The 27,728-nt window shown below is 39.1% G+C and overlaps 2 protein-coding genes across 3 annotated transcripts; one reads left to right on the top strand and one right to left on the bottom strand.

Moving 5' to 3' along the window:
- Positions 1 to 198: 198 nt before the first annotated feature.
- lamtor3 (late endosomal/lysosomal adaptor, MAPK and MTOR activator 3) lies at positions 199 to 8,260 on the top strand. Its single transcript, XM_042387822.1, has 7 exons — positions 199 to 304; positions 548 to 580; positions 912 to 946; positions 1,388 to 1,446; positions 3,355 to 3,488; positions 6,399 to 6,462; positions 7,848 to 8,260. Exons 2-7 carry the CDS (start codon positions 572 to 574, stop codon positions 7,919 to 7,921), a joined length of 375 nt encoding a protein of 124 aa, XP_042243756.1. The 5' UTR covers positions 199 to 304; positions 548 to 571; the 3' UTR covers positions 7,922 to 8,260.
- Positions 1,456 to 27,561, bottom strand: dapp1 (dual adaptor of phosphotyrosine and 3-phosphoinositides). 2 transcript variants are annotated; one of them, XM_042387815.1, is made up of 9 exons: positions 27,099 to 27,561; positions 23,682 to 23,804; positions 22,171 to 22,307; positions 20,275 to 20,405; positions 18,203 to 18,250; positions 17,943 to 18,005; positions 17,749 to 17,834; positions 15,555 to 15,642; positions 1,456 to 3,239 (listed from the first exon to the last, which is right to left on the bottom strand). In XM_042387815.1, exons 1-9 carry the CDS (start codon positions 27,155 to 27,157, stop codon positions 3,198 to 3,200), a joined length of 777 nt encoding a protein of 258 aa, XP_042243749.1. In that variant the 5' UTR covers positions 27,158 to 27,561; the 3' UTR covers positions 1,456 to 3,197. The 2 variants fall into 2 exon arrangements, with proteins under 2 accessions (XP_042243749.1, XP_042243750.1); XM_042387816.1 differs by lacking the exon at positions 1,456 to 3,239 and adding an exon at positions 11,107 to 11,740 and having other exon boundaries at positions 27,099 to 27,517.
- Between the last annotated feature and the right edge of the window lie 167 nt (positions 27,562 to 27,728).

Genomic DNA, 27,728 nt, shown 5'->3' with positions numbered 1-27,728 from the left:
TGGGAAAATTCACAACCATAAATCAAAGCCCTAAGTACTACCTAACAGCGGGGCTGTTCTACAGTTCAGCTTTAACCATCTGGCAGCAGAGGGACCAGTGTTTTCTAGTCATATTTAGCAGCTGTTGTATGTTGCGGAGGTGTGCAGTGTGTCGTACGTTGCGCCAATGCCGCGCAGTACTGACTCTCCTCAACACTTTTTCAAGAGCCGGAAACAAAACAAGTGTGTCATGTGATTTCTGCTTCTGTCTCTTGCCTAGTATGTTGCTGCAAAGTTAATTGAGCTCAAAAAGAATCTAAAAGAGGTATGTCAAGACATCCATTGTGTGTTTTTTTTTAAACGTGTATGTTTGTTTTATCTGTTAGTTTATAATTTCAAATTCATCTTGCATGCAATTTAAACAGTTGGCCGTGGAAAAATTATAAGTAGCAAAATGTCGCCGGCTATCATGCTAATTAGCTAGCATGTTAGCATGTTTTAAGCCACAGTTATCTCAGCGTACAGTTTAAGTTCATCTTTATTAATAGCGCTTTCTCTCTCTCCACAGTTGCTGAGCGGACTGGATAACACCATGGGTGATGTGAGTCACTTCTCCTCCATTTAGCTCGTCTAAGAGTCCCTGTCCATCTTTAACATGGAGAGAGAAAACTAACATTTGTGTTCATTACAACAAAAGAATAAATTGTATGTATGTGGTATGTAGAAGTGGTACGCATTTAGTTGCACACCATGTCACAACACTCGCCATGCGGTGTTATTTAGAGCCAAGAAGGCATTAAAGTGGCAGTGGTTCTCTGAGGTTTGACTTTATGTCCACACCAGACAACACTTTGTAGCTTGGCAAGTCACCTGCTGCTGTCATGACGAAGCTTCTCTGGTTATTTTCTATCTAACATTTTTTTTCTTTGCAGGATTTGAAGAGATTCCTGTACAAACAGTTGCAAAGGTGTGTATGATAGATGACATACAATGTTAAAGGTGTGTTACATGCCACAGCTGGCAGTGAAACTGTCACAATGTTTATTGTTCATAGAATTGACATTTACACAGCAGGGTTCTCAGGGACAGGATGAATGTCGGAGGCAATGTGGTTGAAAATGGCTGACAGTCATCCAGAAATAGATGACTGGATTGAAAGTAGCAACAAAAAATACTGAGAAATTGACCTTTTCCTAAATACTACAATATGATCAATATAAAAGATACTGGAAAAAAGGACTAGATACCATTGCTTATATTGTTAAAAGACCCTGATTGATACTAGTGTTATGTTGGCTATAACAACCCATCCTTTTTGCCTGAAAACACTAATGAAAATAAAGTTGCAAAAGAAAAAGAATGTTCAGCATTGAGCAAATTGTGAAGTCTGCTGTCTGTTCTCTTGCAGTGTTGAAGGTCTTCATGCTATTGTTGTGACAGACAGGGATGGAGTTCCAGTTATCAAAGGTAGGAAACCATTCCCTTCTGATCTCATGATGCATATGAAGCAAAATACTGTCATAGCACGGCTGAGGGTTTCCATTTTAAAAGCCCTTTTTTTATTTGCTGTGTAGCATATAGCTATGACTTTGATTTGAAATTTTATTTTACTACCAAACTTGAAGTTAAAAGCTCTAGGTCTCAGTTACAGAAATGTCTTATAATGGCTTTATTTTAATATGACTGGACTGAAGCTGCACTGCTCATGTGATATTTGGCACCTGGTCTCTAATGAACCCTTTACTCAATACATTTTCTCATCAGTGTCATCAGTTCTAACTTACAATCTGATGACCCTCAAGCGGCGTTAAAAATGGGAGGATGTTAGGTGGAGACTTTGATTGAATCCTTACTCGCTCACATGCTAAATGTAAAGCTGCATATGTGTTCTGTGAACTCTGACATGAGAGCAAGTTGAAAAAGTGGAAACTGATGGTCTGATGATTGTTGTAGTTTTCACAGGCTTCCTTTGCCTCCCATCTTTAAGGGGATACAATGATTGAAAGCACTTTTTCATAGACTCATCTGACATGAAGAATGTCCCAACAACTTCAAATCAACTCATTCTCTGCTTTAAATTAGGTCAAAGTTCTTCATTGGCGATAATACTTAATGTCAAGTTTATGACATGCAGTGCTTTTAGATGGCAGGATGTGATGTGCATATAATATGTCTCTGTGTATTTAAGCCTGTGCTGCTGTAGCCTTTATGTTAATGAAACGGCAATCCTGATAGTCTGCATCCCAGTCTCCAGTCCTCTCTTGGTCCGTTATCAATAAATGTGAAACCAACAGTCAGGAGCCCGGGTGTTCTCTTTGACACTAACACACTAACAATGTCACCCAGTCATGCTTCTACCATCTGAGGAATATTAGTAAGATTTGATCAATGCTGAGTTTTAATGGCACTCAAACTATCATTCATGCTTTTATTTCCTCACGGTTGGATTATTGCAATGGTGTTTTAACGTGTATCAATCAGAAATCAATTAACAGATTCCAAGTTGTGCAAAATGCAAGAAAAGAGAACACATTACTACAGTTTTAATGCTCATTTATTTTAGGATTGACTTTAAGATTTTAGTTACTACTTTTAAAGCCCTTCACGGTCTGGCCCCAGAATATATATCTGAACTGCTGTCCCTGTACCAACCAGTACGCAGCCTGAGATCCTCAGGCAGGAACCTGCCGAGTGTTTGCTGTTAGGGTCCCTCAGCTGTGGAACCACCTGCCACATCAGCATCTTCTTTTAAATAACTTTTCAGGACTTATTTCTTAAAGACTTTCTTATATATTTTCTTCTATTTTATATCTATTGTTACTCTTAACTATTGTGTTATACTGTACTTTATTCTTGACGTTACATTTAAGTCTTGTATAAGTTTGACTTCACCCGTTGTTTTTACATTTTATCCAAACTGAAGCCTTCGTGCTGCTGCTTTACATTAAAAGCTTTCCACCAGAAAACCACAGGAAGGCTTTTATTGGCAAACTTTTACAAGCAGAGGTTACTTAAGTCAGTGTGATTATCCAACAGCTGCTAACTGCTTGTTCAATTTAAAAACTGATCTACATCTAGATTTGAATCATTTCAGCTCTTTTATTAGTTTCAAACATTGTGAGAGGATCAGAAAGAAGAAATGCAGGTGAAAGGTGCTTCTAGCAGTTTTGGTATATCATCAAGGAAAACAACAATCTTAGTGTCACTGCTGTCATGTGTTAAATCGAAGCCACCCGTTCAGCAGGAGACTGCTGGTTACCCTAAAGGGAAGAATAAGCAACAAGTTATTTAACATTCTGCAACAGAAAGAAGGAGAAATGGTCATTCACTGTCTTGGAAGAGTTGCTGTGAGCATGATTGTTGTTTCTCCCACAGTTGCCAATGACAACGCTCCAGTCCACGCTCTGAGACCCGGCTTCCTGTCCACCTTTGCTCTGGCCACAGATCAGGGCAGCAAGCTGGGCCTCTCCAAGAATAAGAGTATCATCTGCTATTACAACACCTACCAGGTCAGACATCGGACATCTAATGATGATCATAAAGACAACTCAATTCAATTCTGAATGTCAGATAAACTCATATATGAGATGCTGTTGTAATATACAGTTATATATACAATATACAGATACAGATGTTTTGTTCTTTAGGTTTTGTGCTTCAGTCTATTCAATCTGACATAAAATAACAAAAAACTACATTCAAGTGCCAAGTCTCAGATTTCATTTTAGGAGGTTCACATCAATATAGAAAGAACTATGGTTTAGTAACAATTAATCCAAATTTGTCCTCACCGTGGGGCTCATTAGTTACTTGTACTGAAAAAAATATATAAATAAATAAATATTTACCAGAATCAGTAATTAAGAACACTTTTAGGTATTTGTTTCCTAAAACATGGAGTTCAAAGTAAAATATGGCTCTGTTTAGCACACAAATGACATGTGTCATATAAATAAATCTGATTACAATTTTATGATTTATGTTATCTCATCAGGATCTTTTAGAATGACATCATTTGAGCAAAGACTAGTGTAACAGACTTCTGCATCTGAAACAAGCTGCTCCAGTCTTCAGACTGGTGGGCTCTCTTTGCCTTTAGTCTGGTCTTCAGCAGGTGGAATGCAGCTCAATCGGATGGAGATCAGGTGATTGACTCTGCCACTCGAGGATATTCACCTCTTCACCCTGAAAAGCCTGTTGGCTGCTGTGGCTGTATGTCTAGGATGGTTGTCATGCTGAATGATGAAATGTGGTCCAATGAGTTTGGATGCATTTGGTTGAATGTTCTCAATAGCTCAGGATTCATCCTGTTGTTTTCTGTCAGCAGTGATATCTTCAATCAATGCCAGCATGGCAGTTCCACTGGCTGTCATACATGCCCGAGCCATATAGAAACACCACCATGTTTGACAAATGAGACGCTATGCTTTAGGTCATGAGCTTTCCATCATTTTGATAGAGGTTGATTTTTGTTCCATCACTCCATAGAGCTTTCTTCCAGAACTCTTCCACTTTCTTTTGTCATGTTTTTGAGGCTTATCAAGGGTTTGCATCTTGTGCTGAAATCCTCTGAGGTTCTGGTCATCAAGTCTTCTCTGGATCGTTGACAAGGAAATAAGTCTGCCTACATCCTGGAGAGCGTTCTTGACTAGCTGTGCAGTCCTAAAGGGCTTAAAGCTGCTCGTTGGACTACCAGCTTGTTTGACATTTTCTAGTTTTATTGTGTGCACTTGCTTTTTTAGAACGTACCAACTACCCAACCTTGGATATCTCTCTGATAGATTTTTGCTTTTTTCAGCCTCATTATCTTCTTCACGTGCATGATCATCTCTCCACTCCTCATACTGACAGACAACTCTACCTCAATCTAAGTGGCAACTTTAACTCTGAGCCATGTGTTAGCTCTTCTGTGCAGAACTAATTTTGGGACAACACACAACTTCCCAATAAACATTTCTTATCCAAGTGTCCATATGTCTGAACTAGGGATGCACGATATTATCGGCACGTCATCGGTATCGGCCGATAAAAGCTCTAAAATGAAATATCAACATTGGCCATTTCTGCTGATTATGAGAGGCCGATTTGTTGCCTTCTCCTCCGCCGCCTGACTGTGCCTCCTCCACGGACTGTTGCACCCTGACGGTTCCGGTGCTTCCTCCACAGACTCCACTTCAGTCAAGCTCGAGGAGCTGCTAAATTCGGCTGCACACATAGGAAACACCTCGGCTGACAGGATGTACCACTCTGGAAAAAATCTTTTTGGTTTATAACAGCAGTTGGCAACCAGCATATTAGATGCATTACCGCCACCTTCTGCTCCGGAGTGTGGACCAGAGATTAAATCCTACACATTTATCCTGTCCATCTAATAAACTCAATGAAAACTGCTCCACTCACTTGGCAGGTTCAGTAAAGTTTTAAGGCTTCCTAAATTCTTCCTTCATATATTGTCTTTCTTGATCATACTTAGTACAATCTATGCTTGCATGCATAATAGTCTCCTCAGCCATCTGGAAAGAAATATGTGCATGTATCGGTATCGGCACATATATAGGTATCGGCAGCGGCAATCGACCACAGTGAGTTGGAAATATCGGCATATCGGATATCAGTAAAAAATCCAATATTGTGCATCCCTAGTCTGAACCCCTAAACTTCAGGCACTATGTGTTAAAAGGGCCATATCTCCCACGAAATTTTTCTATTTTGATGTGAACCTACTCAAATTAAAACTGAGACTTGGCACTCTAATGTGGTATCTGTTGTTTTATTTACAATTCAATGTGCTAAAGCACAGAGCCTGAAGAGCAAAATGTATAACTGTCCAAATGTCCAAAAACTATGCCTAACTGTGGACAATTTCTTGATAGAGCCTCTGTTTTCTTTTTCTTTTTCCCTCCCTCTCATCTATGTTGGGTTCTGTATACAGTCGTTCTCTGCACTAAAACAAAATGATAAAAAAAAGAAGCTGTAGTCCATGTAACACATTTTTACATCCTATTTCATACATTCATCACTGTTGTAATAGATAAGCAGATTAGTTTGGTAAATTATGGCCTTATTCAGGACACTTCCAAAATGCACATGATGCATTATTATTGATTATACATTTGTTTTTATAATTGAAAATTAGCACACAGGTTGTTGATAGGAATCCTTACATATAAATAAATCATATTTCACATGATCATCCTTAAGCTGTTTCATAGATTTGACTCCTCATCAAGGCAACACATGAGCTGTGAATGCCAGCAGTCAGCCTGTGAGAGAGGTCAGGTCAGGGGGTCTGTGCTGACCATTGCCCATCATTTTTGAGTTGAGTTCTAGTAGTAATAGTAGATGAGTTCTAGTAATCTGCTGTTCCTAAAGTCAGCCTGCTTGTGGTTTAACATCTCTGTTGTCTCTGTGTTGAACAGATTGTGCAGTTTAATCGGTTACCACTGGTCATCAGTTTCATTGCCAGCAGCAACGCAAACACAGGTAAAATATGTTGGAGACACTGTTCACCATTTTTGCAGTTCTATTATAATGTGCAAATGATAATAAAGATACCATTATAAATTAATATAAATTAACTTACCCTATGTATTTACTAAAATCACTAAATAAGGTCTGTAGTTTCATGGCGGTATGGGTGCTTTGTGTTGGCAGAAATGAAAAAAGGTGTAGACAGACAGAAAGGAAGGAAGAAAAAAAAAGGTGTTTTCTAATGAAATATGGTCTGTGTGTGTACGAAAGCCTACCAGTTGAACTTCTTCATAAGGTGACGTCACACACAGACTCCCACCTTCCCGACACACAGCCCTACCTGACTATGAAGTAGTTAACGAGCAGAGTAGAATTTCCCCATACATACACCGCTGCAACACCTGTGTGTTCAACTTTATGGAAATAAACAAGCCCTCCTACCACAAAGGATTCTCTGACCGGAATCATTTCCATAGTGTACCAACCCATACCAGTCTACCAAAGTTGCACTTCCTCATAGTGTGGGTTATCCCTCCACAAGTCATCTGGGCTTCTAATATCATGGACTTCATTACAGATTTCAGTTCACCACTAAACTCAACTCCAGATGCTAATCAGCCTCCCAACAAACTGCTTACCTCCAGTCTGTTATGAGCAGTGAAAGCTGTGTTACCTCTGCTGTGTTATCAGTTGTCACCCGCAGTTTTTCATGAAACTAAAAGTGTACAAGTCTAAAGCCTTGCTAGAGCTCACTACACACTACAGTGTTCACTACACCACATACTACTGAAGTGCACCACAGAACAAAGAACATACAGATGGCTATTTAGAGCTTTAGCACCTTAGCAGGGCCACTGTGACTCAGGAGGTAGAGCAGATTGTCCACTAACCGCAGGGTTGGCAGTTCAATCCCCGGCTCTTCCTGTCAATGAGTCAAAGTGCCCTTGAGCCAGACACTGAACCCAGTGATCAGGGGGCTCCTCTGACATATGTGTGTGAATGTGTTTAATAAGAGAAGTGCTTTGTCCGTTAAGGTAGGACGTTGCTGTATAAGTGCAGACAACTGACCAGCAGTGGAACTAAAATATACATTTTAGCTCAACTGCTGGTTAGCACTGAGGGTGGCGATCCTGTTCTGCAGTAAGTAGGGTTCATTTTCTGAGGAGCATGAATGTTTTAATGGCAGTCTGCCTCTTGCAGTCAGATTGTGAGAAATATGTGCAGAGATATGATGTTTTGCGCTGGTGCCATTAGAGGAAAGGTCAGGGTGTCACCAGAGATATTACAGTTCATTCTCTGTTGAATATGCTGAGTTATTTTTTCACATGTACGTCTCTTGTTTCTTGAGCAACGAGCTGACCAGTGAAGTAACAACAGTTTGTCCTATGTGTCCTTAGGTCTCATCATGAGTCTGGAGAAGGAGTTGGCCCCACTAATAGAGGAGCTGAGGCAGGTGGTGGAGGTGACATAATGTCAGACATACAGGAGAACCCTAAGCAGGATCCACAGCAGAATCACCAGTCTGGATCACATACTGCCCACTCAATCTCTCTGTCTCTAAAGTTGCATTTATGTCCTGTGGGAAAACCTGTCCGAGGGTTTGAACAGTTCTAAGTAACGACTTGGAAGTGTTTACATCTTCAGATCAGTTTACATCATGATTGAATTTCCTGTACACTCTGTTTTCTGCTGACTTTGCTTTTCTGTAGTATTTAGATGCTCCTCATCAGCATTTTCACATCTAAGGCAAAGTTTTTATGTCAAATCAAATGTCAAGTCTGAATAAATGTTTCATTTTTAGCACCTAAAACGGTTTTCCTGCCTTTTTCTTAAAGTCTCATGGCTGTATGTACACATACAGCCTGAGTCAGCAAGTGATGCGGCTACACAAAGGTGATCCAACTCAAGTGACGTACCTCATGCTATTCAAAATCTACTGTGTTTGAATCTACCACACACATACAGCTCACAACAGTGTTGTTTTGGACACCCCTTTCCACATGCAAACCGATACGGAGCTATTTTGAATGATTTAGGCCAGACCTCCTAGTTGCAATAAACCTACACATGACTGCCAGGACGAAGATACTCAATTTGTGTAAGTGAGACTACTGAAGCTTTATGTTAGAGTTTGCTCCCTAGTTTTTATAGTGTAGTTACTACATAAGGATCACTTCATGACCAGTATGGAGAGGAGGAATGATTACAGTGACCAGTAAAATTATTTGTCATGTGAGTGTTATGTTAAAGGGGACATATTATGCTTTTTTTGATTTTCTGTCAAACTTGAGGTGAACATAGGTATGTAAAATGATCCCTATAAGTCAAAAGCCAGGGATTCAGCCTGCTCTGAATGCTTCATTTGCAGTGTTACTTCTGCTTCCTCCCATGATGACATCAGATTGTTTGCACATGCCAACAAATGGCTGTCCGCTGGTAGTCTTGCCTGACAAGGCTGTTCTATGAGGCTGTTCGCACTGTCTACTTACATTGGATTCAGTCTCTAATGTGTATGGCTGCATTTGAGAAGTTGACGTTTGGAGTAAAGAAGGAGAAAAAAAAGTGAAACCCTGCCACTACAGTTTGTTTATGTAGCATCTGGCCAATCAGAACAGAGTGGGCTCACCAGGAGGGGGGCCTTAAAGAGACAGGAGCTAAAATGACCTGTTTCAGAGAGTGAACCATAGACTAAAAAATATGGACGTAGCCACCATGATGTCACCCATTGGTTTCTGAAGAGCGATTTTGAAGCTCAAAGTGGGCGGCTCAGGCCGTTGCCATCTTGGCAGTGCCTGATTCTGTCTGACTCCCAGCTAATCCAAAATGGGCAAAGACATGGAGCTGAGGCAGGCCAAATGAAGCCTAGTTGCTGTAACAAGCCACCTAGCGGCTAGCGACCTGTCACTCAAAGCGACCACGTCCTTAATCATACATAACTTTATGGCTTCATAAAATTGAAACGGGCCTCAAGTGGCCATTCGAGGAACTGCAGTTTTTGGCACTTCCGCACTGGCTTCATTTTTCAGCCTTGGAGGCTGCCGCTTGGGCTGAACTGAATCAGAAGAATCTAAGCCATGTATGCAAGCATACAAAGAATGTGTCTTGGCATTTGCTCCCACAAACGTGACATAGAAGAATAAAAATATAATAAGGAGTAAGGTAATAATAATAATGAAATAAACAAAGTAGTACTAAAATTAAGTTACATTTTTAAAATTTTACAGAATGGAATAGTAGTTTTGAAATGGGATATAGAAATAAAATATTGACTGTGCAAAGGAAATATGGATTGCGCTACCGACCAAGATGTGCAAAAATTAAATGTGACGTGCAATAAATAATTAAATTACATAACAGTGAAGGTTGAATGCAATGTACAGTGTTAAATCCAGTTTGATGAAATATATTAAAGTGAGCAGTGCAGGGAGTAAATGAGGGATGTGAAATGTAAAGTCCAGTTTGGTAACTATACAGTTCAGCTATTTAGTCGGGCAACAGCTTCTGGAAAGATTTTGAATATCTTGTTTGGTTGCTGCTGTGTACCAAACGGTGATGGATTATGTGAGAATGGACTCGACGATGGCAGTGCAGAACTGGATCAACACTACCTGTGGCAAGTTGAGTTTCTTCAGCTGCCTCAGGTAGAACATCCTCTGTTGGGCCTTCTTGGGTAACAGTAAAGGGTAAGTATAAGTTAAATAAGTAGTTTACTTTTTTTATTATTGTAAATTATCATCATATCAAAGATATTCTGGTAGAGCCCCAGAATATAAATATAGACCTGGAAATGCGTATGATACATCCTCTTTAAGATACTTGCATAAGTACAAATCTGTCCCTAAATGCTACAGCATAAAATTATATTTTCAACAATAACGTGCTTCCAACTGTTTGACATTTTGTGAGGAAGAACTTGATTGGCCTGCACAGAACCCAGAGCTCAACCCCATCCAACACCTTTGTGATGAACTGGAACATTAGCCAGACCTCATCACTCAACATCAGTATTGGACCTCACTAATGCCCTTGTGTCTGAATGGGAGAAAATCCCTGCAGCCAGGTTCCAACACCTGGGTAGTAAAGTTCTTTTAAGTTTGACACATGTAGTCAACTCGTGCTGCCATTAGTAGATAATTAAAGTGTTACTAAAACAGTGATACATTTAATAACTTGAACAGTGGAGTGTCAGTGTATTTGCATGCATGAAAGCTTTGTTTCAGAGGTGTTATTGAAAAACATCTGGTGAGAATCGTTCAGTTAACTGGTTTTATTTAAAATCATATCCTTACATGATGACATTCATCAGTCTTCTGTAAATTCTCATGTAGTATTCATCAGTTTTCTATATATTTCATCTTGTCAACAAATCCCAAACCAACAATGAATTGATCTACTAACTAGTATTGTGTGTGTATCAAAGCTTGATATCTTATTCCTCTGGGCCATACAGCTCTATTGTTGTCCAAAAACTATTAAAAACATCAGTGAGTCAAACTGTTGAACTGGGTAACATTTTCCTCCGTCACCATGAACACACACACACACACACACACACACACGCACACACGCACACACGCACACACGCACACACACACACACACACACACACACGCACACACACACACACACACACACACACTGTAACTTTAACTTTAACTTAATCCCACACACACTGTCCTGCTGCCAGAAATACTCACTAGAGATTAATCCGCCACTGAAAATAGTCCCCAAGAAATGCACTATTCCCCCTGTTGAGAAACTTTTGTTAAAAATAACAAGTGACAAGCTGCTTTAGGAAATTACTGAGTCTTAAAGATGAACCTATTTGTGAGCTGTTTATAAAGATTTCCATCTTCAGTAGAAAACAACGGGCTTGGTGCCACAGCCAGAGGAGTCAAAGTATTGAGAGATGGATTTACACATTGTTGGTTTTGGTCTTTTAATTAATAATATAGAATAACACCTTTCTTATCTTAAATAATTGAAAAAAAAATCCCCTAAGAAAGAACATCTACAGCAAAGTAAGACTGTCAACAAGATATTTAGAGGAACTTAAGCAAACTTTTTTAGAAAATAAAGTAATGAAAATTAAATAAGTCATAAAGCACAGTAGAGTCACATCCATGTTGTTATTCTTCACTCAGTGCAATCAGGGAAATGTGTCCCTGTGTTATTCATGCTGGAATGTGATCTTCAGTTTTGAACAGTGATGTTATGTCTTCTATGAAGGTCTGGCTTCTTTCGATCTCTTGTTCATTGACAGCAGTCATCGACCTTTTCGTATCTGTGACTGGAAACGAGAAATTTACTACAACAAAGAAGTGAAATTAGCTGTTCCTTTAAATACTGTAGAATGTGTAAGTTTGTTAGTTTTAAGCCAAGTCAACAACAAAAATTGAAAAGTGAAGATTAGTATTGACTTAAAGAGTCAGCTCTCCCAAATGACAAACACCTATTTCCTCTATTTTCCTTTAGTCAGACAGTTTTATCTTTTGTCCAAGTTGTCAGATATCTGTCTCTGAGATTTGTGCCTCAGGAGGAGAATCATACTTCATTTGTGCTCACAGCATTAAAACTACCTTGAGTTTTTTGTGCTTTCTCATCTCGCAGGAAACCCTGGGTTGCAGGCCGAGCCTTGGCGGTCCTTCGCAGTCCTGTTTGTGTCCTTCCCTGGCTATTACTGCTGTTATTGTTATTGTTATGATTGTTGTTATTCCCTGTTATTCCTTATTCTAACCCTAGCCCTAACCCTAACCCCCCCCCCCCCCCCTTTCTTTCTCTCTCTCAACCCAACCGGTCAAGGCAGATGGCTGCCCACCAAGAGCTGGGTTCTGCTTGAGGTTTCTACCCGTTAAAGGGGAGTTTTTCCTTACCGCTGTCACCGAGTGCTACTCAGTTGTTGGGTCTCTGTAAATTAAAGAGTATGGTCTAGACCTGCTCTATGTGAAAAGTGCCCTGAGATGACTTTTGTTGTGATTTGGCGCTATATAAATAACAACTGATTGATTGATACTGAAGAAATACAGATGGGTGACAAATTGAAGGAAAAAACAATATAAAGTGTGTTAGTAAGGCGTTGGGCCACCACGTGCCATCAGTACAGCTTCAATGTGCCTTGGCATTGATTCCACAAGTCTCTGAACTCTACTAGAAGGATGAACATCATTCTTCCAAAAGATACCATTTGGTGTTTTGATGATGGTGGTGGAGAGCACTGTCTAACACGACAGTCCAAAACTTCCCATAAGTGTTCAACTGGGTTGAGATCTGGTGACTGTGAAGGCCATAACATATGATTCACATCATTTGCATACTCATCAAACCATTCAGTGACCCCTCGTGCCCTGTGAATTGGGGCATTGTCATCCTGGAAGAGACCACTCCCATCAGGATAGAAATGTTTCATCATAGGACAAAGGTGATCACTCAGAACAACTTTGTATTGATTTGCAGTGACTCTTCCCTCTAAGGGGACAAGTGGACCCAAACCATGCCAGCAAAATGCCCCCCACAGCATAACAGAGCTACTAGATCCCCTCACTATAGGGGTCAAGCAATCAGACCTGTGATGGTTTTTCCTTTAATTTGTCACCTGTCTGTAGTCCTTGTGTCATGTACCATTTATTTACGGTGGGTTTAGCACCCCCTGCTGGATGTTTTTGGTGCAGCTTTAAAGCAAAGCCACTTTAGGAAACTTCCTCTCTCTTGTTTTTCCATTGGTTAATGCAAATATGTACCCAGGTTGTAGTTCATTTCAACTATCTTTGTTTGGAATACATGCTGCAGAGCATGGATATATCAAAACAACTGGATGTGGCACTGCTGCTCAGCCTTACTGCCAATTCTTCCTAGTGGCCACTCCTGGTACTGCAGCGAAAAAATGCTGTGGCCCAAAAAGCATTTTCCCCATAGACCACCATTATAAAAAAAGACGTCTGTAAAACTGTTTACAGGACACCTCGGACTGCAAATGAGGTCAACTATTAATCTTTGTATTATGAATTTTAATCCATGAAGGTTTTATATTTGTAAAACTTTCCTTAGGCCTAGAAAATTATAACTAAAATTGAATTTTAAAATTTGTGACATCCCAATGTAAACTCTATTGTTCCAAGCAGGAACTTGCGGGCAGGGCCAGTGGGACAAACACTACTGCACATATTCAGTGCGTCACACAATGCGGATGCAAACCCAGAAGCTCAAAAACTTTTTTGGCTCATGTGCCAGGCGAGCAAGATGACATGATGTGTCAAGATATTCCAGTAAAGATGCGTCATACATACTTCTAGGCCTGAGTCATCATTCTAGCCTCTCAGTGCATAGTGTTTAGCTATCTGTCTATGTGTGCACTTTAGACATGCATACAGAGGGCAAAATACCCTATCAACTGTTGACTGTGTATGCTATAGATTATTTAGAGTAACAGGAACACTGACTAGGCGGCTGTGGCTCAGGAGGTAGAGTGGGTTGTCCACTAATTGGAAGATCAGTGGTTCAATCCCTGGCTCCTCCAGTCCTTATGTTGAATTGTCCTCGGGCAAGATACTGAACTCCAAATTGCTTTTTTTGTGCCATCGGTGTGTGAGTGTATGTGAATGATTAGAAACTCCTCCTGATGAGCAGGTTGGCACCTTGCATGGCAGCCTCTGCCATCAGTTTATGAATGTGTGAATGGGTGAATGTGGCACATAGTGTAAAGTGCTTTGAGTAGTCAAAGACTAGAAAGGCGTTATATAAATGCAGCCCATTTACTGGAAAGATGTGTTGCTCATTAATTCATTTTTCAGTGCTGTGAGCACCACAAACTAAATGGACTGCATTATACATAATGCTACCCATTCAAACAAACAGTCACACAAAATTTGGGGTTCAGTTTCTTGCTCAACGACACTTCAATATGTGGACAGGAGGAGCTGGGGATCAAACCACAAACCCTGCGATTAATGGACAACATAAACTAGACTGCATTTGCCTCCACTGTATTGAGGTAGAGGCAGAAATGTGACCCAGCTTTGTTGAACTGTCCCTTTAGATCCTTACACCCATATTCTTATCCTTTTTTTTGGAGTAGTTACAGATTTGTATCTGTGTTGTGGATACAGACAACAGGAAATGTTGAACTGGAAAGCATTCATCAATTAATGTGTGTGACTGGTAACACAATATGGCTGAGTGAATGATTCACTACAACTTCAGTGAAAAATTTTGCTTTAACAGTTTAAAGGCAACAGGAAAACAATTATTTAGCTTCTTGACTTTTACTGTGCACCTTACAAGTGCATTATTTCCCAGTCATTTTCAATATTACTGTTATTTGGTACTAATTATTGGGAAAATAGGAAGAAAACCTTGACAGAAAACCTCCATTTAAATAAATATGAATTAATTACTAAATTATTATTGGAAACATTACTCGACATATGCTAAATTGTCTGCTTGCCTTTAGTTCTCTAAAGGCATGGCATGTTTCGCATGTTAAGCTGACTTGCTGTGTTCTGACTACTAACCTAAGGGAATTATTTAGTGGAAGTGTACAGATTACTGATTTAACACTGTTTCTACTTTCAGTTTAAATGGTCACAAAGAATTTCAGCTTTCAATATCAAACTGATACTATCAGAGACTTATGCTACACACGCAAACACACACACAGTCATATAGTATAGCAGTGTGTTTTTTGGAACCAGCAGAGGATCCTATAATCAAAAGTGTTAGCTCAGCAGTTAAATAAATATGGTATTTTTCAGTAATAAGGAAGTAGGTTTAATATTACACAAGCTATATAACATGTTACTCACTTTCAATTTGTTTGCACTGCTTCAAACAAAAATCATCCCTCATCTATGACACTGCAGGACTTCCTGAGTCATAAAGTGTGGTAATTACCAACTGTCCCTTCAGTTAGTGATTTCCTCTATTTCCTAGAATGCTTCTCATCAACCCCCATGAAAGGCAGGACCTTGCTATGTCCAGAGATGTTTTGTCTTGAAACTACACAATGACATGGAGTGAAGAGGGGAGGCTCTCCAACAGTTTAAGTTACTGGTAAAAATATCAGACTTCCTACCAGCACTGTTTAAAATTTACAGTGTAGACGAACTCACCAGTTTCCACCTCAGGATCTTGATCCACTCATCTGCCTCCACAGCGGTCTTTGCACAGAGATAAAATGTCCTCTCAGGAAACACCATACTGTGGAGAATATATGTCATGCAGAGTTACCCCCAGGTTAAGAGAAGGAAAGCTGTGTATTACTGTGGTATGTGTGCAAGCTAACAGGACAACACAGAACCAAACATCTGCACTGTGGGAGCTGGCTCATATTACATAATTTTGCAAGACAGATGTGTGGTGATTCTAATTGCTATGACTGTAAACATAGTAATACAGTTTCAGGGTACAACATCTAATTTTGGTACACAATGTGTTGCTATGATGAATCTGCTGGAAATGTTCTAACATCCAGAAATGAACAGAAATGATACTCCAGCAGCCTGATAGAAAGCTAAATCAGCACTTCCTGTTTGCATTAACAACTGAGCAGCATTAGACATTATGTAAAAGGAAAAGGGGCATCAGTGGGTAGAAATGCTGTAAAACCACTGCTGCCTTTCAGCTCATGTGCCCTTCTTCTTCCCTCCCACTGTTTCCTTCTGTTATTTATCTGTTCAAACTTCCCCCTTTTCAAACAACGCAAATGTCAGTTTTTGCTACCATGGGGAAGTACAACTGAGAAGAAAACAGCCACCTCAGACTGCAGAGCTCTGACTGATTTGCAATTAATTTGGTTCACTTTTTCTTTATATTGTCATCTGTTACATACAGTATTACACACATTGTGATGTTTGTATTTCATAGTCATGGTCATATTGTTTACATTTTATACCTTTTTATATTATTATGTTGTACATGTTTCATTGACTTTCTTGTGTGTAGTTTTAGTTGTTGTGTTATTTTTATACACGACCTGATTTGTTTCCTGAACTCTTCAACATTTCCTCTGAACTTATTGATGATGTTACTCAACACAGTTCACAGTTGAGTCTCCAAACACCAACAGTGAGATGGAAGGAAATATTGGCCACGGAGCATACTGTATGTTTAAAGAGATTCAATAGGTGTTCAGAAAGAACGCAAAGTAAATTTTAGACACGGTGTGATTACATATGCAATCAATGGAAAGGCAAAAGTTGGTGCAAACAGATGCAAATTCACTCACAACACGAAATGAGCCGAAGAGGCATCTAATGAAAATGTTTCAAACTGAGTACAAAATATCCTGAATACTTCCAAAATGCACAGAGATAAGAGGAAAAATTAGAGAGGAAATGAAGTTCCTCATTAGTTTTGAGATCAGTCAGAGTTTAGCTCAGAGGAAACTTATTATTGACTTTGTGGTAGAGAGTTTCAAGTTAAATTTACTTTATACACGTTGACGATCCAGTAATCACCATGTTCTCTGTGCGTAAGATTTTACTCGCCATCACAATGACCCATACAATAACCCCCTGTTGTTAAATATCACAGTAGTTCCATATATAAAACGAAAGTAGAATTTAAAATGCGGTTGTGTATTTTGCATGTCATTTTTTTTTTGCTTTTCTTTTTTTATCAATAAAGTTTAAATCAGTGAGATTCTATCTGGTTTTACATGCAAAAATAACTGGTGAGATTTTGATAAATCTGGCCCAAATGTCATATGCTTAATAAAAGTTCAGGCCTGAACACATCTACATATCACTATTGAGTCATAGTGTAACAGTAGTACACTTTATTGCTGATAGAAAATATGTTCAAGGATCATTTTATTAATCTACCCTCCTGTGTGGAACAAGTACTTGGTATTCCTGAATGCTATGGTTCATACATCAGTTTTATTTTCTCTTCTACAAAGGCGAGAAGGAAAATCAAATCCTTTATGAATGTTGTGGCCTATCTGCTGTTTCTGAAAAACTCCTTTCTCCAGCCTCCAACCCCACAAGATTTCTGACCAATGAACAGAATGACAGCTCCCACATGGCTTTTACTGATACATTTTGGTTTGCTTGAAATTTTGTTGTGTGACACCAAACCGAACCAAACTGAACCAAAGGGAAAATGCAACAATGTAGCAGCTCATCCACTGATTGGGACCAAAGCAAACAAACTATAGGTGTGAAAACACCCGAAAAATCATCATGTCTCAGCCTCTGCTGCACAGACTTCCATTATTCTTTTTTAATCTGTCTATTGTCTTTATGGAAGTATGATAATAAACCATCACTGACAGATGGTCCAACACTCCACTCCAACACTTACCAGAAACAGTTGACTCTGTCCTGAGAGTAGTCAAACTGGACTGCAGAGCAGGCTCTCAGATCCAGGGTTCGAATGGGCTCCTCACACTGCAACAGAGACACACTCCAGCTTATGTTTACATACTACAAGCTCGAACCCTTGTAAAGCGAAATAGCATTTAACACATGATTTCCCAGAGTTGAAGACAGACTCACCACTTTGTCTTTGAAGTATCTGAGTTCATATCTGTTTAGTGTGAACCATCTCTGTTTCCAGTTCTGCAACGAGGTTTGAAATTGGAAGCATTTCAAATTACTCAGTAAGTGGGCTGAACACCACATATTCCTAAAATAGTCCTGCTCTACTACAGTTAAAACGTTTTCAACTGCAGTCACAGTAGTACAGCTGAAAACAGACGTCCTGATAAAAGCTTGTAAAAGCTTCATGCTTAGACATGGTGAGGTGTAACTCTTACCTTCACAAATGCTCCTTGTTTCACCAGATAGCCTTCCTTTGTGCCCAGCTGAAAACAAATGTTTTGTGTCAGTAGAAAAATTCTACAAGTGAGAGAAGTTTTTTGACCCATTTTTATAAATATTGAGTCTATTTTAAACATATTCACACTTCAGTGTCCTGCTTTGCTCGTCATCCGCCTGTGATGCAAACTGTGACTACAGAAGTTATGTACGCACTCAGCGTAGCACTGAGTGGCGGTGGGCCCATGCTAAAGCTTCCGGCAGATTTGATTTGACTGATGTACTAACAGGTTCCATCTCAACACCGCTTGCTCTTGTGCTGCAAGTTTCAAAATTTTAAATAACTTAAAAAGACACAGGAGCATAGGAGGCCCCACCATCACCCTAACCCATCCCAAAGATAATTTTTCTTTTTCTCATTTTTTTCAACTAAAATTACTAGCTTTTTCAGGAGCTTCAACCACATCTCATGGTTTTCATTAGTGAATTAAGTTGTTTTTTCATTTACTATGTGGTTGGTTCAGTTGTCATCAGTTTTGAACTTCAGTAACATGAGGGTCTCTGGTGTTGGATGTCAATGATGACACACTTCTTGTAGAGGGTCCTTGCTGTTTGCCTCCTTCTCACTGATAAGATGTTATACTCTTGATACGAGGCTCCTCACACTGATCTTTGGTGTTGTAATAGCTGAGAATTCAAATTAAGATACTATTTCTATGTGTGTGGTTTCCTGTGAACTGTGCTCCTATTAGTCTTCACAAAAAACCTACAAGCCCCTTTCTGTTCACTAGTGAATTGATGTGTTGGATGAAGCTTTCAGTGCTGGAGCAGCACAGTTTGGAGAAAGTGTCAATCTGTTCAAAATGTTCCATGTTAGCTACAATGGGGGAGATGGGTGACCTCATGGCTGTTTCTTTAGTTACTGCTTGTGGACATTGTCTTTGTACAAGACAAAACTTAAGACAAAAGACAAAACAAAAGGGAAACTTAGGGATTTTTCAGCCTGGACCCTATTTTCCCATCTTTTTGTGTCTAAGTGTCTAATTGGGGACAACAATTTTTGAAATTGGTCCAGTATTGATTGAGAGTGTTTTAGCAGGCAGCCGTGAAACGGGCTGCAATATAATCCTTTGGGTCAATAGCGCCCCATCAATGTACATCCACTAAAAGTGCTTGTTTTTACTACTGACAGACTCAGATTGTTATTATCAGTGTCTGACAACATTATGGAGCTCGTTCATGGCTCACAGGTTAAATATGTACTCGTTGGCTGCATACATGATATCATGCTGAAAGACTGAAGGTATGTCCCAGGCAAAAACTCAGCAACCTCACCGTCCTCATCCTCACAGCGGATCCATGTAAAAGGCATGTAAAAATATTGTGTATTTCAGGGTTAGTTAGCCCCAGTATTATAGTACTGTATTATAAGTAACAATGTAATTAAAATGTTCATTCTAACATGCCTTTAAATAGTTTGGATGTTTATAAATATATGTTTACTTGGACAGTGTGCTTTACTTGTTTACACACAGTGGATGTTCCAGTCCAGAACAAGTATTTCTCTAACTTGGCTATGACCACATTAAATAATGTAGTTAGCTAACACCATACTATGGTCTTACTACTGTAGGTTGTAAGCTAGTTAGCCAGGTTTGCTAACATTTGCTCCTTACATGTGTGCTCTTGTAGTTTTCATTTTGGAAACCTTTTGAAAAACTAAAAAAAAAGACACCACCCTACAAACTCTTTAGATACCAGGTATCACTCTTATAGAGCCTCATGCTCAACATTTGAACATGTGGTAAAGTCCATTGCATGACTGGTCTGCTTTACCTACTGTAAGCTATTATTGGACAATTGCTGTTGGGGGCAGCTTTAGCAAATGGTCAGTTACTTTGATGAGTACAATTTTATCGTAACCTTTAGAAATGATGGCCAAAACAATGAAATTACTACCCAAGTTGTAACAGACTGGAATTATCCTTTACTTCAGTCACGTCACATTACACGTACATTTTAATATCCATGAGCATCAGCTGCTCAAATGTGTGTGCAGCAAGTGTCATACCGATGGTGCATTCGCCACCAGGTCATTTTCAGTGCGTCCAGTCTGTATGGCTGTGTGAACTCTTACAGACTCGTAGATGGATGGCTCCTCCACACGCCATGGGTACGGACACTTTAGCACCATGAGCGTCCCTGGTTCAGAGGGAGAGAGGAGGTCATAGTCCTGACTAACTGAAGAAAACACAAGATCCAACAACGCAATGCATATGAGTGAGGCTTCTCTCTTGTGGTGACATTGGAAAATGTGTGGTGGGGATTTTGTAACAGAGCTGGAATGTTTTGCAATTCCTCAAGTGTGTCACGTGTGCATCGTGCATCACTGGAAAATCAGATTATGAGATGTGATTATGTGATGTTTGACACGTTCCTGTTGTCCCAGGATATATCATCACATCACCCAACTCTAATGCCTTGCCATTTTTCAATTTCCCATTCAGTCTCACTGGTTTGGTCTGAGGACAGGCTGAACTTTCTGTCAGGATGTATATACATCCTTCCTTTTTCACTACACACTAAAAATCACTGGGTTAAAATGTTACCCAGTTTGGATCAATATAGGTTTAGTGTTATTTTTTATTTTACTGTTGAGTTATTCACCCAAACTGAAGCTTGTTATAATCTACTCTACTCCTTTTTAAGTTACAAGTCACAGTTTGTTATTGATTGTTAAGAACTTGTGTATCTTTTGAATATCATATGCACTTTGTTTTGTACAAGAAACAAAACATCTGTGACAGTTAAAATATGTGACAGGGGTTAAAACTGTACCCAGTCTGGGTCAATATGGCACCAATACAACATTGGGTTAATTTTACCCAGCAGCAAACTGTTATTTTGACCCAGTGTTACACACAACAAGCTTGAGCTAAAAATTGTCACTAAGTTATTAACAATCAAAAACAAAATGTGACATTTAAGTTTAAAAAGAGTAGATTATAATAAGCTTTAGTTAAATAAAATAACACTAAAACTGGGTCAAAACAACTCTTTGTCTTGATTGGCTTCCTGGGTAGCATTAACCCGGCATTGTGTTGGTGCTATATTGACCGGTAGTGTGTAATGCTGAAGGACTCTACGCCCAGCCATGGATCTAAACCTAATGTCTGTAATGAAAAGCATTTGATCCTTGGCCATTTGTTTGCCTTTGGCCAGACATCCACTGGTGCTCCCGAGGGGACTTATGTTTTAATTGCACAATATTGTGTTATGATATTCAGTTTAGTTCAACTTTATTTCACTTCAGTCATCCTGTGATCTGTGTCATGTCACAAGCAACACACAGATTGAGTATGTTTTCATGTACACTACAGTCCCTAGTATAAGTCTTATCCTGGTTATAATCATATTAGGGATGGGATTTGATTGGTAGCTTGTTTAGTACAGTACACAGTCTGGAGGGATAAGTTGAGGGCTTTAATTCCTCTGATCTAAGCCCAGTGCTTTTGCTTCCTCCTTAGATGTGGCATGCATAAACTTGAGACATCTGTTCAGCGTATGTAAAAGTTGGTTAACAGGTTAGGCAAGTAAAGAACAACTTTGGGTTCTGGTTTTAGGTTAGGCAAACAGTTTGGTTAATCCTTGGTTGATTTATTTGGTGTGGGCTCTGCGAGAAAACAGCAGAAATACTGTGTGTAAGCTGAAAACTGAACCCAGGTCTGTTTACAGTTTATAGTAAATGGACAGTATCTAGGCCTCCTGATCAGCAATCCTGACACACACTTTTACATTTACAAATTCTAACTACTTGAGTCTTTTCTATATTTGAAGACCTTTAATTCCTCATGAATCAAACATTTGTGTATGAGGCTGAACAAAGTCACCTCAGCATTATGCTGCTTTGAAGCTGCTAACTTGCAGTGAATGTGTTAGTGAATGTCTGAAATGAGACTCTGCATACCTGCATCACTGCCCAGCAGAGGCTGGTTAGCGAAGTGGTTGATAAAGTCCTGAAGGGTTGCAAACTTGTTAAACCCGAACACATAGCCATCTTTGTCTTTACGTGTCACATGAAAATGCTTGACTGAATCCTTCGCCCTGTGTGTGAAGTTACAAATAAAATGACATGTAACATTGCACTTTTCCTTTAAGATACCTTTTTCTTGAATTAAAAGAAGTCATTCACATGCAAAAATGATTCAAGAGAATGATCCATATTGGTGCTTTTCTGCAGAAAAAAGGTGAGTGACATTACAGAGATGCAGCTTAAAGGAAAATGTCAAACATTAATTAGATTATTTTCTTAACTGTAAAGCTAAGGCTCATGATATACTTGCTTTTATTAGCATGTACAAAGACACATAGTGGCTGCAACACATTGTTTACATACTTGTTTGTGTACTTTGTGTGTAACAGGAAGATTTAAAGTACATCTACAGTAGTGTGCAGCCAAATCATCCCTGTGCCACCTGGAATATCTTCCCTCAGAACTTCCAATTTTGAGCAATGTAAACAGGACCGAAGATGACGAGATGTTCATGAAGGAAAACTAGCAACATGCTTTATTATTATCTCTTGAGAGCTTTCCTTCACTGTTATTGTTGTTTGTTCTGTGTCTGTAGCTTTACTTCATGTCTTGATAAACTGCCTATACCTTTCATGTGATTAATGAACATTCATTTTGGAGGATGAGAACAACCAGCATGTGCACACAAACATGCAGTTAAAAACATGTTTATTAGCACTCTTATCTGATCCTTGAGCAACAATTAGATTCAAAACCATATATGTGTTTCCTGTTGATCACTGGTTCAGGTATCATTTGAAATGTTACAATACTAGTTCTGATACTGAGTTTCAATACCAATATCAAAATAATACTTTGTTCAATACCTTACTCTGAGAAATATTAAAAAAAGAAGTCAGTCTCAAATGTTAAACGTCCTCTAAACACATGCAGCCACAACAAGAACTTCTTCTGAATAAAAACTGAATTATAATCTGAATATTTATCATATGATCAAATCAAGTTCACCAATCTGACCAGGCAGTGAACAGCAGCTTTTGGTCATGTTCCAAAAATATGAAAACGTAGCACATCTCAAATGTGAGAATTTGTTCTGATTATATGATACAGATTCAAATTATAATAAACATGCTCACTGGACTTTGGATTTAGCACTGCACTGAGAATCCCATTGTTGAAGCACAACCTCATTCTCCAATTCAGCAACTTTTGGTATTAAACAGTTTTCGATACTCAGTAAAACATTTTGCTCTCTACCAAAACAGTACTGAGGTTTGATGCAGTACATTGCACTAGGTTTAGGGGAATTACTTTAGCATAAGTTGTGATGTTCTAAAACAGGCCTCACAGTAACACCAGTGATATAAAGGAACAAGAGATGTCTATGTGACATTGTGTTTATATTTCTTTCATTTAGAATGATGGTGTTATATATGCTGACTGACCTGACAGACAGGGCGAAGCAGCCTGGTCCGTCGTGACTGTTTCTCAGGAGATAACTTCCATCACTCCCATTAGACAAGAGCAGAGCTTCTGCAGCGTGACGGGACAGGTCATAGTGGTACCACCTTCAACACAACACATCAGACATAAAATCTCTCATGTAAAGACAGAACCTGTTACTTAATAATGTGGTGAGCTGAGAAGCAAAATGATAAATCATATTTCTTAAAAAACAAGATCCAAATTTTGATAAAATACAGTGCAGCATGATCCAACAGCTCAGATCCAGACAACTGAACCGTGACTGCAAAGGTCAAGTCATAGCTTTTTCTCCCCTTCATGGTTGGTTCGAGGTACAACAGCTTTTGCTGTTGTATTTGGAATCCATACAGTTTCACACTGGCCACTTTAACACTGGTGAGAAACAAGAACGTTCACATTCACTGACATTAAAGCATATTGTCATGTCCAGTGTACAGCTGAAGTTTAGGTTAGAGATTCATAACAAAATGTTGCAGATAGTACTATAGGGAGATATTTATTTTGTTTGTTGTTTTATTAATAATTATTCATTATTAGTATTTGTTTGGAGTGTTTGATTACTATAGATATATGCTTTATTTAGATTAGATTTTTATGGTATTTTCTTTCATGGTATTTTTCGTTAGTTTAGTTTATTTATATGTTTGTTTAGCATATTTAGTTTAGTTTACTGGTATTCAGTTTTGTGAGAACTGGGTAACACTATGAGCACCTCAGATTGTGTAAGTAGGTAGGCAGGTATAGGACCAGCATGCACCTGGGTGGGTCTTTGGTTTGTTACTGGAGCAAGAGAGGCAGCAGGAGCTGTGATTTCTTTCTTCATTTGTTTGCCTGCTTGCATTTGATAAATATCCTCCAAGAAAACTCAAAGACTTTGTTTGGACGATGGACTTCTTTTGCCTACATTCCCACTACACTACCATGGTGCTTCAGTGCTCTTTTGATTATCAGTTGGATTCATGTTCCATTTATATTATGGACAAATAGCCACTACAAGTACACATTTTCCATGAAGGTATTTATAGACATAGCATCAAAAACTGAGCTGCGTGAGGTGTTTGGTCTATCACACTTAAAACTTCAATCTATTTTATAAATTGATCTTCCACAATTTGTCTTTGACTTTGGTATTGTTGTTGGTTTTCTGCTTTTATTCCACAGTAAAGCACTCTGTAACACTTTCTGAAGTGCATCGTGTATCATCTGATCCATATTAATTTTCGTAAGAAATGTACTCATTTTAAATTTTGGGGGAAAGGAGTGCTGGTCTCAGATCAGATACCCTGAGTTTGTGTGCTGGAATCAGTATCAGGGGAAAACAAGTTAGGTTATTTTAATTTAATTACAGTATGATTGGATATATTAATCTGGGCAAAAGAGTTCTGTAAAATGATAATAGGATAGAATCATATCATGATACAAGACCATTTATAATCTGTAAACTGTTATATTGAATTATGGTGCCCTAGCAGGAAGCGGCCTGACATACAGGTGCACTGTTGCTTCAAGCAGTGAGGGAGAAGAGACCTGGTGCTTTTCAGAGGAAAAGGAGATGATGTTTGCTGTTAAACCTCAACCTATGCGACAGATGTGGAGGAAACAAGTGTGAAAGGATGTGAAAGTTGATTATTTGCATTAGAGATGCTGAGAACATGTAAAGTAACTGTGATGGCGATATTTAAACAGAAAACAATCAAGACAGTATACAAAGGAAATGGCAGTAAAAACAAGAAAAGTCAGTTCATCAGAATGAGTTTGATTTAAATGCACAATACAGACGTGGCCGCAAATATTGGTACCCTTCCACCTTTTTTTAAAAAAAACTACATTTTCTCTGTATGAAGTTGAAACTGACACAAGTATATGGTATCCATCATTATTTATTTCACATTGAATATAACTGAAACTTTGCTTTTGATTTACAACTTAATATATTATTTAATACAATAAAACAAATGAAAATGGCCAAAAATATTGGTAGCCTTAACTTAATATTTAACAGCACAGCCCTTGGAGGCAATAACTGCAGTAAAGCGCTTTCTGTAACTCTGAATAAGGTTTCTACACTTCTCCTCTGTTAGTTCAGCCCACTCCTCCAGAGCAAACTACTCCTGTTCTCTTATGTATTGATTTAAAGGTGTAAACTCCATGCAATGTCATAATACTGGAGTACACCAGCTTCATGGGGCCGAGATTGAAGCATCAGAGGTGGACATATCCTGTATGGGTCAAACTTCAAATCCACACCTCCATTTTGTAATATTTGTATAAATCTGTAGTTTCTAAGTCCAAACTGAAACAACCCCAGACGATGTGATAGTGATGTAATCAGGTCGGTCATGGCTTGACTGCCATCATTACGGAAAAACCCACAATACCTCCTTACATAATTTTCACCTCACGTCCCTTTTTGCACAGCTGTTACTAATTCTGCTGCTACATAGAACTCAACGCCAACATCAGGATTTGATTGATTGTTCATATTTGATGATGGTGGTGGAGAGCGCTGTCTAACACATCAGTCCAAAATCTCCCATAGGTGTTCAATAGAGTTGAGATCTAGTGACTGTGAAGGTCATATCATATGATTCACATCATTTTCATACTCAAACCATTCAGTGACCCCTCGTGCCCTGTGAATTGGGGCATTGTCATCCTGGAAGAGACCACTCCCATCAGGATAGAAATGTTTCATCATAGGATAAAGGTGATCAAAACAACTTTGTATTGATTTGCAGTGACTCTTCCCTCTAAGGAGACAAGTGGACCCAAACCATGCCAGCAAAATGCCCCCCACAGCATAACAGAGCCCCCAGATCCCCTCACTGTAGGGGTCAAGCATTCAGACCTGGACCAGTTTTTCCTTTAATTTGTCACCTGTCAGTAAATACACATTGCTTAGATGTTGCAGTCGTCAGCAGTTCCATATCTATTTTGCTGTTGAGTTTTCTGTATTTTAAAGGCTATACATGCTGGGGTATGTGGCATTAGTTCATGCTGTATACTTGTCCTTATACAAATAAACATTAAATAAAAAACGTGAAACAGCATTTGGTTGCCCTGGTATGTGCAGACTGAACCAGAACAACACCACCATTCACTGCAATAATACACCAACATATACACGTCATTGAATTAGCACCTCTACTGTGTACAGTGCCAACAAACACTGAACATTATGTAACTCTACATAGAGTAGCCTACGTGTTTGTGAATAAATAAGAACACTTTCAATCGCATGATTCTTTGAATAGAGTCTGGCACAGTAGTGGTTGCAGTTCGTTTCCCTCTTATGCTTCTAGCGGCGATGGCGTTTTGTGCAACAGGAAAAGGCGAGAAAGCTTTACATCAAAGAGTGAATTATTTCACAGTCTTACCCCAAAGTCTCCAGCTCGTCGCTTATATCTTCAGAGGACGCATCACTGTAGAAACTCATCTCTCCAGGATTCACTCACTGCCTCAAAAGTCTGCTGATCATCTGAGGAACAGCAGGCAGAAGTGAAAGCTGCCTGACAGCCTGACTGTGTCAGACACGCCTAAGAGGAAATAAGCTTTACTGTACAGAGCTTCCCAGGGGTCATGAAGGAGAAGAGAAGCACTGATACGAAAAGCTGCGCGAATTACAACCAATAAACCGAGGGGACGGATTGGCAAAAGCTTCTGTTTCCCCACACTGCCATGAATGAAATTCAGAACTGACTATTAATGATATTAATTTGTGTTATCCTAGTCAGATGAACCCATAGAAAAACAGCAATTCATTTACATATACAGTAATATATGTAATATTACATTAACATGTGAAATGTCCCGAGAACCACATGTCAGTTTGTGATGTCATCCACACGCGCTTCTATGTTAATTTATCAATGTCAGTTTTACACACATGATATTAAATGTGAACTTGATTTTTTTTTTTTTCACACGTGATGTCTTAGTTTTCATATGTTCAGTATTTCACGTGACCGGTGCTCTGCATGTGATTTATAGCTTATGTATTTCACATA

Source organism: Thunnus maccoyii, chromosome 16 (assembly GCF_910596095.1).
Source record: "Thunnus maccoyii chromosome 16, fThuMac1.1, whole genome shotgun sequence".
Taxonomy (NCBI): domain Eukaryota; kingdom Metazoa; phylum Chordata; class Actinopteri; order Scombriformes; family Scombridae; genus Thunnus; species Thunnus maccoyii.
The sequence above is the reverse complement of the archived record's forward strand: the minus strand, read 5'-3'. Positions and strand labels throughout refer to the sequence as shown.